The sequence below is a fragment of the Scardinius erythrophthalmus genome (assembly GCF_964197995.2).
Source record: "Scardinius erythrophthalmus genome assembly, chromosome: 18".
Lineage (NCBI taxonomy): Eukaryota > Metazoa > Chordata > Actinopteri > Cypriniformes > Leuciscidae > Scardinius > Scardinius erythrophthalmus.
In genome coordinates this window covers 16756928-16770730 of record NC_138238.1, presented here as the reverse complement: position 1 = coordinate 16770730, position 13803 = coordinate 16756928, and the positions used below count along the sequence as shown (strand labels likewise).

Below are 13803 nucleotides of genomic sequence, written 5' to 3'. Positions count from 1 at the left end.
TCTGTAGACAAGGGTTAGGGTTAGGGTTAACCTTAACCCTTAATTTCTAACCCAGACCCGGTTTCAGAGTTTAGATTAAGCCAGGATTAGGCCTTAGTGCATTTAATTAGCTTTTAAAAATGTGCCTTATAGAAAAAAGAAAAAGAAACATTACTGGTGTGCATCTTGAGACAAAACAATGGCACTGACATATTTTAAGATATGTTAGTGCAAGTTGCTTTCAGGTAAAACAGCTCAAACGTGCATTTTAGTCTGGGACTACAGGCTTAAACCTTGCCTGTGAAACCCGGGGTATATGTTGCAACTTGTATAGAATTATGCCAATGTTACCAAAGTGTTGTGTTGGACAGAGGATTTACCCTAAACCAACAGGTTGTGTAACTGTGCCACACAGGGTGAAAAGCAAGTTGACATTATTAGGCATAAGAGTGTTTCTAAAGGAAAGGTCAATATTTTGTTAAAGTGCAAAAGGATCATTATGGGTCACATGAATGTAACTCTAATGTTACCATGATACCAATCCATTAGTTTTTCATGTAGGTAGGTATACAGAATTGTATATGAATAGCCTACATATGCAATGTTTGCTCTGTTTAATATATAATATGTTTGCTCTTTTAAACTGCTGTTTGGCAGAGCAGTGGTAAATATATGTTGTTATACATGGTATATATTATTTGTGTAATTTATTATTATTATTTATATGTTATTGTAAGTTTATTTATTTTTTTATCATGCACTGCAATGAAGACACCATTTAACCAATTGATTAAATATAACAGCCAGCTTACAAATACAACTAAATAAATAGCCGTGCACATTTTTTTCATATTCTTTCTTTTAAAACATGTAATCTTTTCCTGTAATTGCAATGTTACCACATTATTGGCTGTCTCTTCGAGTTGTTTTGAGCATGATTGGCTATTCAGACTGTCATCCAGGAATCTGGCCAATGGCAGCTATGCGCGCCTTTTACTGGTCAAGTTTGAAGTTTGAATATTCGTCTGTTAGAGTGAGAGTGTGTGTGTGTGCGCGCGCTGCTGCTGCTCGGGAGGATCTTCAGTACTAGCCTCCTTCGGTTCTGTGGCTTTTACATTGTTTAAAACATGGATTATTTTGCATCGTACAGTTACATTTTTATTTTGAGCGAGTTGCGGGATGTAAATGGACAACGAATTTTAACAACGTAGCCTACGTGTAACGGACATATTGCAATCTGCGGAAGGTAAATAACTTTATTTTATATAAAAATCCATTCTGCTACATCAAAATATAGTGTGTTAAATTGAGAAGCTAATTTTAAATGCGACTAGAGCAATATCGATATTATGTCAATGTTTCAGGCTGCATGTGTAACGTTAGGCTAAATATTGTCAGCTAAGTTAGTTTTTGATAAAAATAAATAAATATAAACCTCAGCATAGTCTGAGCTTTACAATGAGTGAACTGAGAACATTGTGTCTTTATACAGAGAGGAACTCGAACCACTAAGTTATGAAAACTAGGCTTTTGAATGATCGCGGGATATCGGCCTAACGTTACCGTCAAAATGATGAGTCATCATCATAATATGTTTTTGAGCTGGTGAGTAAAAATTTGCAAGCTTTTTATGTCTCTTTTAGTAAGTAAATACAAATAGCTAATAATATTGCTGTATGTGTGTGTTTCCCATTATCCAGGAATTTTGGGAATAAATTATCCAGCCACATGATCTTCAGTTGCGGTGAGTATTGTCATAGTAAAATACACGTGAAATAGAGGCAGAACATGTAAACTCTGCTCAAAGGCACACTGGTCCAAACCCGCCAGTCAAAATTGTACCTGTCTTCTTGATATGAGCTTTTATGGGCCTAGCTGACCCAAACATGTCCTTTCAAAATGAAAATATTTTCAAACCTGTATGACTTCTGTGAAACACAAGAATGTTGGGAATAAAACAACATTGGAACCCATTTTATGGAAACAAATGTTCCCAATGTTTCATGATAACAAAAGAAGAACATTCTACTTGCAACATTTTGAGCATATTTTGGGAATGTTGCTAAAGTTAAAGTTGTACAATGATCTCAATATAACATTGTCCCAATGTTTCATGATAACAAAAGAAGAACATTCTCTCTGTCACATTAGGGAAATGTTTTGAGGATATCATTGAGAGATGAGATGTTGAATGTTCTTCATAAAACGTTCTTCTAATGTGACAAGTTAACACAATTAGAACATTTTACTTGCAACATTTTGAAAAAATAAAATTAAATAAACCTCAGCATAGGAGCTTTACAATGAGGGAACTGAGAACATTGTGTCTTTATACATAACATAAATGTCCTTTCAAAATGAAATTATTTTCAAACCTGTATGACTTACTTCTCTGAAACACAAGAATGTTGGGAATTAAACAACATTGGAACCCATTTTATAAAAAAAAAAAAAAAAAAAAACAGTGAAGTCATTTCTCAAGATATCTTAATTAAGGTTATACAAAATAAATTCATACAGTTTTGGAACAACATGGAGTACCGGTAAATAACGATAGAGAGTCTATTTTTTGGATGAGCTGTTCTTTTTAGGACATGTTCCCAGGGTCCTTTGCTAAATTAACCATGGTTTTTATTATAGTAAAGTGTAGAAACAATATTTTTATGGTGGATTGATTACAATAATTTATTACCATTTAGTTAGTGTAGCAAAACCATGGTTAATGTTAGTAAGGGTTCTCCAGATTTATATAGCCTAACACTTAAGGAAAACATAAAAAATGGTCCTATGTCACCCAGATCAATAGTCTGTTAACACACATTAACACACTTTTTACATTTTCTTAAGATCAAGCATTGGACCAATGTTTACGGAGCAGAACAGGCACCAACAGAGAAACAAGTCCATCACTAGTAAGTATCCACTGCATTTTATAAAACCGTAGTCAATTTTAAACGCACAATGCACTCCAAAATAAAAATGATCTATTTTTTTCTCCCTCGTGCCAGATTTATATCTGTCCCAGATTTATATCTGACTTTCTTTCCACAGAGATTTTTAGAAAAATTATCATTAAAGAGAATCATATAAAGAGAAATGTGGGAGGAGCTTTAATTTATTGCCTAGCCCTGTTTGTTTGAACCGCGAGAGCCGTCAAAGCTTATGCTATTCCTATGTCATGCACCGACAAGAGCCTTTTATAGTCAACACGTCGGACGCAAGCAACTTGCAGTTTTGCCCCCACCAACAACGCATAGTATTGCATACAACGGTGCGTCGCGTATCAAAAACTGGGACGACACATTTTTCTACTCATAGACAAATATGGTGGCCGAAGTGTAGTGATGCGTAGCCTTGCAGGCGCATATGCGTATCGATGCGTTGACTAACTCTTTGGGCGTAATTTGACTTGCATATGGCTGTCTGCTGGAAGCTAGTTATTTAAGTCGATAAAATATTATGGTAGGGCTGGGGGAATTAACACGTTAATCTTCGCGATTAATTTGAGATGCTTAACGAGTTTATAAAAAAAAATGCAATTAACGCAGCACTTTTTTTGCCTCATTTTAATGACTTCCTGTTGCGGAAAAGGCTGCAAAATATGCCGTCCCGCCCCTCCGTGTTTGGCGATCAGGTTTTATTCTCGCGCAGCTTTCATGACCGGGTCTTTTCCGCTCCGCGCTCTCCATTCCGTGTGTGTGTGTCGGCGCACTGACACACACACACACAACACTGAGCAAACATTGAGCTCTTTGCTCAATGTTCTGCTCCGTGTTTGCGCTGCGCGTTCTGCTCTGTCGTTAACGGCCCAAACGCTCCAATCATGTACCGATCATGCACTGGAAAAGCAAAGTCAAATAACGTGAAATTTCTCAGTAGTAGACTTCTGTGAAATAGCCCTACTGAGCTGGTATAGTCATGCTGACAACAATGGTAAAATGACCTGCTCTGATCACATGCTCTTGTAATAATAGCTTTGTAGGACTATGTTTTATTTTGATAATTAGAAAAAAAAAATTATAATAATAAATTGTTAAATTTATTATGTTGATTGATTATTGAAAATAATAATATATTGATATATTGATGTTTAATATTATTTTAATACAGGGCTATTTTCTGTTCCTTTTTTTCCTTTTTGTTGTTTAATTAGGTTATTCTAAGTTTAAATATTGATGATTACAAGCTTGGGGGAAATGCAATTAATTGCATTTAATTACAGCAAATTGTGTAAATAATCAGTTACTTTTTTTAATCGATTCCCAGCCCTAAAATATAAAATATGGATATGTTTCTTACACAAACGCATCACTTCGCTTCACCTTTCGCCTTTATTAACCTGCCAGAGCCGTGTGGAGTACTTTTATCATGGATGGATGCATTTTTATGGACTTGTCAAAAAAATCCCACAGGGAGCTACAGAATAAGAAATCCTTGAAGTCCACTTTTTTACTGTCTGTTTCCATCAGTAAAATTACAGTATTTTTTTTTCTCTCAGAATTGTGAGGCAGGAACACACAATTGCAAGAAAATATCAGAATTGTGAGCTGTCTTTTTTACTCCCCTCAGAATTCACCCTTCGAGGGAGTTTGATTGACAGGTATTTTTTACATTTTTATTTTACCAAAAATATTTTTTTCTAAAAAAATTACACAAATTAAACGTTGAGACTTTGTTTCAACTTTCATATCAAAAGTAACCTGCTCTGTCTTGTCTCTGCGTTTAAACGTTTCAGCGTTTTTTCTGTGATCCGCAATGTATTTTTCATTGCGTGACAACATGATGTGTGGCGTGAGAGCGCCATGGCTTGTTGGACATAGCAACAGTAACTAAAGGGGGCGGGTTTTTGCAAATTGCATTAACCATGGCTGCCTGTTAATTATCACTGGACTACTTCGCTCTCGCATCTCCCAAAAGTAAATTTTTTTTTTGTTTTCTTGATTCCATTTGAATGGTTTAATTAAATTGCTACTGTATAACCAATTATTTAAAATGTAATGATTTAAGCAAAACGTTCTTCAAAGGTTAAACCAAACTTTTATTTGACGGATTGCCGTGTAGACCTTTGAGTTTCTCTGTGTTTTATGATATGATGATAGTTTTTCTCAAATGAAGCTAAAATGCTGCTGAAGTGACTCTCAGAGCAGCTGTATTGATGAAGTGCATTAATGTTCTCATATAGAAACGACAGCAAAAAGAAATAAGCCAGAATTGCTTTTTTTTCTCAGGTTTTACTAATTTATCCTGTGATTCTGACTTTCAAACGGCCAATTGCGAGTTTATATCTTGCACTTCTGAGAAAAAAAAAGTTTGAATTGTGATTCGCAATTACCTTTTTTAAAAATTGTATTCCATGGCGGAAACAAGCTTTCATATGCACAGACAGTAGCTCACATTATCTGTATCTGATTTAAAACAAGCAGAAATCTGTAAGAAATGTAACAATCCATAGACAATATAACTGATGAAAATGAGCTGTTACATCAGAGCAAAAGCATCGTGGGCAGTACTGTGACATGCTGCAGCTGTGCTCAAGGCTACCTGAGTTCGAGGTTCACACTTCTCAAGCCAAGTTTGTAGTTTGTTAAAATAATTTAGCCTCTAGTTGTGTTATTAAAGGGATACTCCACTTTTTTTGGAAATAGGCTCATTTTACAACTCCCCCAGAGTTAAACAGTTGAGTTTTACCGTTTTCGAATCCATTCAGCCGAGTTTCTGATATTTGGAAGAATATCAGTAACCAGACAGTTTCTGGTCTCATTGACTTCCATAGTAGGAAAAAAAATATACTATGGAAGTCAATGAGACCAGAAACTGTCTGGTTACTGACATTCTTCTAAATATCAGAAACTCGGCTGAATGGATTAGAAAACGGTAAAACTCAACTGTTTAACTCTGGGGGAGTTATAAAATGAGCCTATTTCCAAAAAAAGTGGAGTATCCCTTTAACATGTATATAATGGATTAAGTATATGTTTTAAATTACAGAAACAAAATAGATACTCATAAGGTATCATATTTATAATTTAAATAAACTAATCTAATTAATTTCTGATTAATAATTAGGCTGGCTAATTTTGAAAGTTTTCAAAGTCAATATTGCTTGTGATCTTAATATGTAATATGTATTTGTATTATTTTTGTTTACACTGTTGCATGATCTTCTTTTATAGGCTATGAGGAAAAACTCTACCATGCACACAGAGAATGAAGCTCAATTCTGCTAACTGGGATAGCAGCTGAAAAAGAAGAAGAGAAGAACAGTAGAACACCTATTAATGCAGATGACTTTATTCTTTTTCTGCAAGAACCAAGACAACCAAAGACTGATGATGAGCGCTCTGAGCAAACAGCAGTCAAGACGTGTGATTGCACATTGGACTTTACTGAGTTCTTCATTTAATGTTGGGCATCTACTGTACGCAGAACTTCTAATAATTTATGTGAATGCCATTCATAAACCTGTTAGATTTTTGTTTTATTTTAGAGATTAATAAAATTGTATGTTTTAACAATGTTATAGCTAAGCATTTTTTATGTTTAAGAGAACATTTTGGGAACAAAAATAAAACTTCCCACTAAAAAATTTATAAGAATGTTAAGTAGCCTAGTATTTTTAAGAGTATTTTTAGAGAATGTTATCCTAACTTTTAGAAGAACGTTCTAAGAATAAAAATAAAACTTCCTGCTAAAAACTTTATAAGAATAAAGGGATAATGTTCTAAAAATGTTATGATTAAACATTTATAGAAGGTCATCATCACGAAACATTTTTAGAGTGTTCTTAGAGAATGTTATCCTACCTTTTAGGAGAAATTATGTTCTAACAATATTATTATTAAACATTTTTATAATGTTGTAAAAAAAAATGTTATCTGAACTTTTAAAAGAACATTCTGGGAACAAAAATAAAAACACCCCCTGAAAACTTTCTAAGAACGTTAGAGAATAATGTTGTAAGAATGGTACACCTAAACATTTTAATAATGTTTTTAAATAATGTTATCCGAACATTTAAAAGAACATTCTGGGAACAAAAATAAAACTATCCGCTTACAACATTATAAGAGCGTTAGAGAATAATGTTATAAGAATGTTATTACTAAACATTTTAATAATGTTTTTAGAAAATGTTCTCTAAACATTTAAAAAAACATTCTGGGAACAAAAATAAAACTACCCGCTGAAAACGTTCTATGAACATTAGAGAATAATGTTATAAGAACGTTATTACTAAACATTTTAATAATGTTTTTAAAAAAATGTTATCCGAACATTTATAAGAACATTCTGGGAACAAAAATAAAACTACACGCTAAAAACATTATAAGAACGTCAGAGAATAATGTTATAAAAATGTTACTACTAAACATTTTAATAATGTTTTTAGAAAATGTTCTCTAAACATTTAAAAAAACATTCTGGGAACACAAATAAAACTACCCGCTGAAAACGTTCTGAGAAAATTAGAGAATAATGTTAAAAGAATGTTACTACTAAACATTTTAATAATGTTTTTAAAGAATGTTCTCCAAACTTTTAAAAGAACATTCTGGGAACAAAACTAAAACTAGCCGCTGAAAACTTTCTAAGAACGTTAGAGAATAATGTTAAAAGAATGTTACTACTAAACATTTTAATAATGTTTTTAAAGAATGTTCTCCAAACTTTTAAAAGAACATTCTGGGAACAAAACTAAAACTAGCCGCTGAAAACTTTCTAAGAACGTTAGAGAATAATGTTAAAAGAATGTTACTACTAAACATTTTAATAATGTTTTTAAAGAATGTTCTCCAAACTTTTAAAAGAACATTCTGAGAACAAAACTAAAACTAGCCGCTGAAAACATTTATAGAACAATACATGCTAATGTTCTTAGAACATTTTTAGAACAAAAAATTTCTAGCTGGGTAACTGCTAGTGGGTTATACTTGAACTTAAGACACTGTCTTAGCATAATGGCTATGTTTATGCAACCGGCCTGGTATATGTGTTTTGTTTGATCGGATCACAAGTGGACAAAACTAAATACAGGTGTAAACGGGGTCTAAAATGTTTTGAGCTTGTCCACATTCGACCACTTTCAGAGGTAGTCGAAAATGCACTTTGATTGTGTAAATGCTCATGTGATCAAATACGTTTGAACAGCCAAAGACCACCTACTGACCTAACAATTAAAACATTATAGGAAGCGCGCTAGCCAGAGGGGATTTGAACTTTGTTGGCTGAAGGCCCAAGTTTGGTTTGAAGACAAAAAAACGTACCAAGCACAGTGTTCTCACTTACTGTACAGTATATTTAAACATGAGTATCTTTGAATATGAGTACTGATACTGTATTTACAGAAAGCACCTTTATTAGTCTAAAGATCACAGCTTAATGTAAACCTGCAATGAGAAAACCAGGGACTGGTAAATCATGAAGACAGCTAACAAAAAGTTAGATTTTTGTACATGTACTGTGTTAGATTAAACTGAGAAAGGTCATGGCTCTCCTACTGTTGCTGTCCTACTGTTAGTTTAACTGCTTCTATTGTCCAATTTGTAAGTCGCTTGGATAAATTTATCTAGAAAGGATTTATTTGGTTTCATGACTAGCAACTATGAGGGTTTTTTTGCCCCCCCAATTTTTTTTTTTTTTCCTGACAATCATATTAAATAGCATCAGATATTATGCTTTAACCTGCCTAACGACATTTTAACTTAATATAGTAGCCTACATTGAAAAAGGTAAGTCTCGGTATCTTTACAACTGTAAAAGGCTATGTGCCTACAGTAGGCCTACATAAACTATCCATGAAACATAATAGTTTATATACATGCATATCGCCACTTAGTGAACGTATTTTGTTGCAAAGCAATAATAACATGATGCAATTGTTATGGTGACGGTTTGAAATTTTTGAAAACTTATAGTCTATATCGTTATTGCTTGCGTGTATGGATAGGCTAGTCTATATGCAACCAATAACGCAGAATCTTCTTGGCGTATCTCTGATGTACCCGCCGCTCTCTCTCTCTCTCTCTCTCTCTCTCACTCTCTCTCTCTCTCTCTCTCTCTCTCTCTCTCTCTCTCTCTCTCTCTCTCTCTCGCTCTGCTCCATCCACCTGTGCCTAGGTAACGTGATCACACAATTAATAGCGGGAGCGCGCTCTCTGTTTTAGCGGTCCGCGTACCCGCTGCGCACAGGAGACTGGTATACAGTCGTTTACCTCGTGAACCTCAGGAAATATCAGTAGCTGTTTATCTCATGGACTGGATTTGGATTTTTAGTTGTTGTTTTTAATTTTTTACATTTTTGCACTGTCCCGTTATATAAAAGTAACAGGTAAGCGCAGACTATCTCGCCTGCAGTGCTGTACGTTGTGGATTGTTTACTGACATTTCCTCTGCAGTATTTCATAACTCCGCTGGTAAACTTGTTTGTAAGACGTTTTGTCCTGTCACAGAAACTGTCAACTCCCGTAAGTGTTCCAAAAAACACAACAAGTTAGCTTATATTTACAACTTTCCTCTTTTTAATGACACTATATGAAAGCAGATGGATAAATGAAGCAGTGCTCGCGTGCGCTGGTAAGTGTAACGGCATGTCGTGAACGAGGGAAGCACGCCCCCTTACAGCAAGTGCGCGGTCCCGTGACTTACCCGTTAAACCTGGCTGAGTTAAAACTGTTACTCTCGCGCATAGCTCCGACCTTGCCCACTACGAGGACACGTCAAATCACAGTTGTACTCTCTCTTTTCGCAGGGTCACATCAACGGAGTCCAGCGTCTGCGTGGCATATAACAGAAGCACTTCTGGAACGCTTGAGTCATTTTTATGGAGGCTTGTGGGACGCAACGAAACATCTATTAAAGTATTCGCACTGAGGATATCACTCCAGATCCCCTTTAGTTCGGGACATAGTCTTAATTGTTTGGATTTCAGCCCGTTTGAAATGTGGCGTTATGTCCTCGAGATAAATGTGCTATGTGTGTGATTTGGAGAGGATCTTGTGGAAGGTGTCCAGTGGGAAAGAGACTGGGTGGACTCATCTGCAACTGATCCCCGTTTTCTGAGCGCAATGGACTTGGAATGAAGACAAAACATGGATATAATCTGGGAAATATTTATTATCCTTCAAGTCAATCTGATTGTTTGCACTTCAGGTAAGATTGTACATTATGATTTATTTATTTATTTATTTATTTATTATTATTATTATTTTACAAGAAGTGCTTTGATATTCGTGTTATAGCTTGAGTTGTGTTAAAACCATAAAACATGTATTACAAAATCATTCACTGTACGTAGTTTGTCCACTATTATTCAAATAATATAAAATTATTACGTAAAATCCTTCGGAAGGCGCGGAATTCCATCAAAATCCAGTTTTTGATTATATAAAAATCACTTATTTTTCATGTTGCCTACAACGTTTATAGCCACGCCATTTACATTAATTAGGCCACTATTCCTTCATTAATTAAAATAATTTAAGTTAATAATATATTTGCTTAATACTGTGTGGCTGTTATATTTTAATGATGGTCTATTTGCCATACTAACTCATTCGGGTGGATGTGTTGTAAGGCTAGGCGTACAGTAGGCTAAGTGAAGCATAAATTAAATTACATAAAAAATTAAATTACATTAAATTAGTCATAGGCTATGAGTTTTTCATCCACTGGTTTTGTAAATGTGAAATGGTGATTTTTGGAGGCAGTCTGCAAAGACCATATGTAGGAGCAATGGAAACCCAAATTGCAGCTCGAACTGGTCTACTCGAACTGTTACCATTTTACCAGTTACTATCACTTAGTCAGTTTAATGCGGAGCTCGTGTGAGGTCGATTATATGCTGTCCTCTCAGACATTATAGTGTTAAAAACCAGAACACCCACGGAAATAACTTATTCAGTGGGCAGAAGTCTAAATGACTGCCAAAAGCCGTCCAAATAAAAGTCACGAATGTTATTAAATGACTAAACAAATAAAGTCCGTTCTGGTTCAACTTTAAAGCTCCTCGCGAGAGGGTTATGGAACACGTCCAGACTCCAGCAGTGTCGCCCACGCGAGAACTGGACATTGATGGCAACTCAGCGCGCAACACATCAGTCTCTCTCATCATGATGCGTAGGACAGGCAACGTAAACGTCCTTGACTAGTGTTCATGGCCCCTGCGAGCTTTCCTTTTTAGTAACCGCATGTACATTTCAACGATGGTGAACATTTTACATGAGGTTACTTATATGGAAATTCAAACTGTTTTTGATTTGCAATAATAATTTTTACCTTACGTATGAGCACAATGTGTGATTGGTTTGCTTTTAATGTGTTTTTATGTATGCGAAATACTAGCAGTGTTTATAATGTGACTCCAAGGATTCTTATAAATATCTCCTGTGTCTTGCTGAATATGTTCCAGCAAAGATTCATCTCTAAATATGATCATGATATCAGTTGCTATGAGCATTTTTGTTTTATGTTTAGTAGTGCCCTTAAATCTGGTGCCAGTTTTGTCTCCCTGTACCTCTTCCACTTTGTCTACGTGAATTGTTGTGCACAGCTCAGTTGACTTCTATAACGTTATATAATTTGGAAATACAGGTCTTTAGCCATCAGGAATTGATTGGATTGTGAAAATTACATACTGTATCAAAGCAGAGCCAGAATGAATGTAAGTTTCCTATTTGGCATTGGGTTAACATTACCCTGTAGCTCACACAGCCCAAGTGACGTCAATGGAAAAGGTTGTTTCAGAGGAAGAGCAGGTTTTTAAAATTTTGATTATGATTATGATGATGGCCTTTCTTCCCTTTGGAATAACGTGCACTATAAATCATTCATAATAAGAGCAGGAATGTGCTTTTTAAAAAGAAAATAGGCCGGGTACATTTTGAGTTTACATTGCCTTTCAGATATTTCCTGGTGTAGCTATGGTGCATCATTATTATCATTTTCAAAGCATTTCCAATTTGTTCCACAGCCATCAATCCCCAAATAGCAAAGCCCTCTTATTTACTTTCAACACTGTTTGCCCCAGCAGTATTCTTGATGACGTGTCTGTTGTAAGCAGTTGCATTGTTTTATGACAGATGGAAAACACACCATTTTGCTATTTAAACCTTTATTTGATCTTTTTCGAAGGCCTCTCTGTCTTTTGTTATAACAAGGAAGCTCTCAATGATTTTTTTTTTTGTTTTTTGTCGCAACATGCTCACAAAGATCAAAGATTTCATTTTGTCCCCACTACAGTCGTAATTGGACTGTAACGAGTCCCAACTTCCCTAGCCCTTTGGTTTTCAGGCATTCTTACCGGAACATCATAGATTTTAGCTGACATTTGCAGAGCATGAGCATTTGTTTAGTTATGGCAGTTAACATTTGCTTTGATGCCGCTCTGGATCCAGCGGCACAGGGATCGCTTCATGAACACAGATTCTCAAAAAGTGCAGAGCATCTCCTTGTGTCATTGTGCAAAAATACTGCAGTTTTAGAGGGACTGTTGATATAAAATCAATTACAGTTCTATTAATTATGATACTGTATGATATTCTTATTGGAACTGATTTATTCTGTGCTCTTTCTAGTTCATTTAATGATCATACTCTTTAGGATATACAATGAGGTACAGAAAGTTTTCAGTGTTGGATTTTTGAACCTCACTGGATATTTGGTATTGTGGTATAATATTTAACTCTGTGTAATGGCAATAGAGTGAAAAAGCTTTTCAACCTTTTTAAAATAATTGTTTAACAGTGGAAACCGTAGTGGAAAAATTACACTACCCATGATGCTGTACAGAAAATTCCATCAATCAGAGAGTCGAAACAAGCAAACTGCACCAAAAGGGCTCTTTAGCCTCGTCCACTCCCATGAAACACTGCAAATGATGTAATCAATCAATATAGTGCTGTCAAATCAATTAGTATATATATATATGTATATGTATGTGTATATGTGTGTGTGTGTGTTTATATTAGGGCTGTGCAACGAATCTAAATAAACCGCAGTGAATCTAAATAAACCACACGTGATTTGACAAAGGCTGCAAATATATATATATATATATATATATATATATATATATATATATATATATACATATACATATACATATACATATACATATACATATACATATATATATATATATATATATATATATATATATATACATATACATATACATATACATATACACATATACATATATATGTGTGTGTATATATATATATATATAAAATATTATTATTATTATTATTATTATTAATAATTTTTTTTCTTATATATATTTTTTTTTTATAAAAGCCAGAGGGCGCTCTCATGCAGACACTGCAAATATGCCCTGCAGAAGTATAACGCTCATCGTTCCAGGAAATCCCTAATTCCCTATGGGCATCATACTATCGCTGTAGCTGAATAAACAGAAGATTGAAACACTTTAGACTTTATGACTAATAAACACATGACACACTATGAGAATATGTTTTATATGAGTTCAAGCATTCTCGGGTATTTTCATGATAATAAATTATATTTATACTTCAAATCAGCATATTATTTCACAGTATTCTATACAGTGATAAAGGCTATGTTGTGTACCTTATTCTGTGTAAGAAGTAGAGCCCGACCGATACAAATATTTGGTGATTTAAAAATCCGATATTCCGATATATTGGCCGATATATATTTAAAAAAAAAAATCCAGAAACGCATAACAAAACATCAACAGATTTCCCTAACATTAGTTATTTGTCGTTATTTAAGAGTCCTCAGCCTTACTAAAATAATATGATAATGCAGTTTAAAAATAAACTTGTTTGCTTTATTGTCACAACA

The 13803-nt window shown here is 34.5% G+C and overlaps 1 protein-coding gene and 1 long non-coding RNA gene across 2 annotated transcripts in view; both read left to right on the top strand.

Moving 5' to 3' along the window:
- The first annotated feature begins 1009 nt into the window (after nucleotides 1–1009).
- Nucleotides 1010–6743, top strand: LOC308707345. Its single transcript, XR_014032162.1, has 5 exons — nucleotides 1010–1225; nucleotides 1472–1584; nucleotides 1680–1723; nucleotides 2827–2891; nucleotides 6153–6743. It is a non-coding gene; the product is annotated as an uncharacterized lncRNA (long non-coding RNA).
- Nucleotides 6744–9121: 2378 nt separating this feature from the next.
- The window catches only part of ca10a (carbonic anhydrase Xa), a 190229-nt gene continuing 185547 nt past the window's right edge, over nucleotides 9122–13803 (top strand). Inside the window, exons 1-2 of the mRNA XM_081392295.1 lie at nucleotides 9122–9307; nucleotides 9728–10128. Of these exons, the coding sequence (XP_081248421.1) occupies nucleotides 10068–10128 (61 nt within the window). The 5' untranslated portion in view covers nucleotides 9122–9307; nucleotides 9728–10067. The remainder of the gene's footprint in view (nucleotides 9308–9727; nucleotides 10129–13803) is intronic.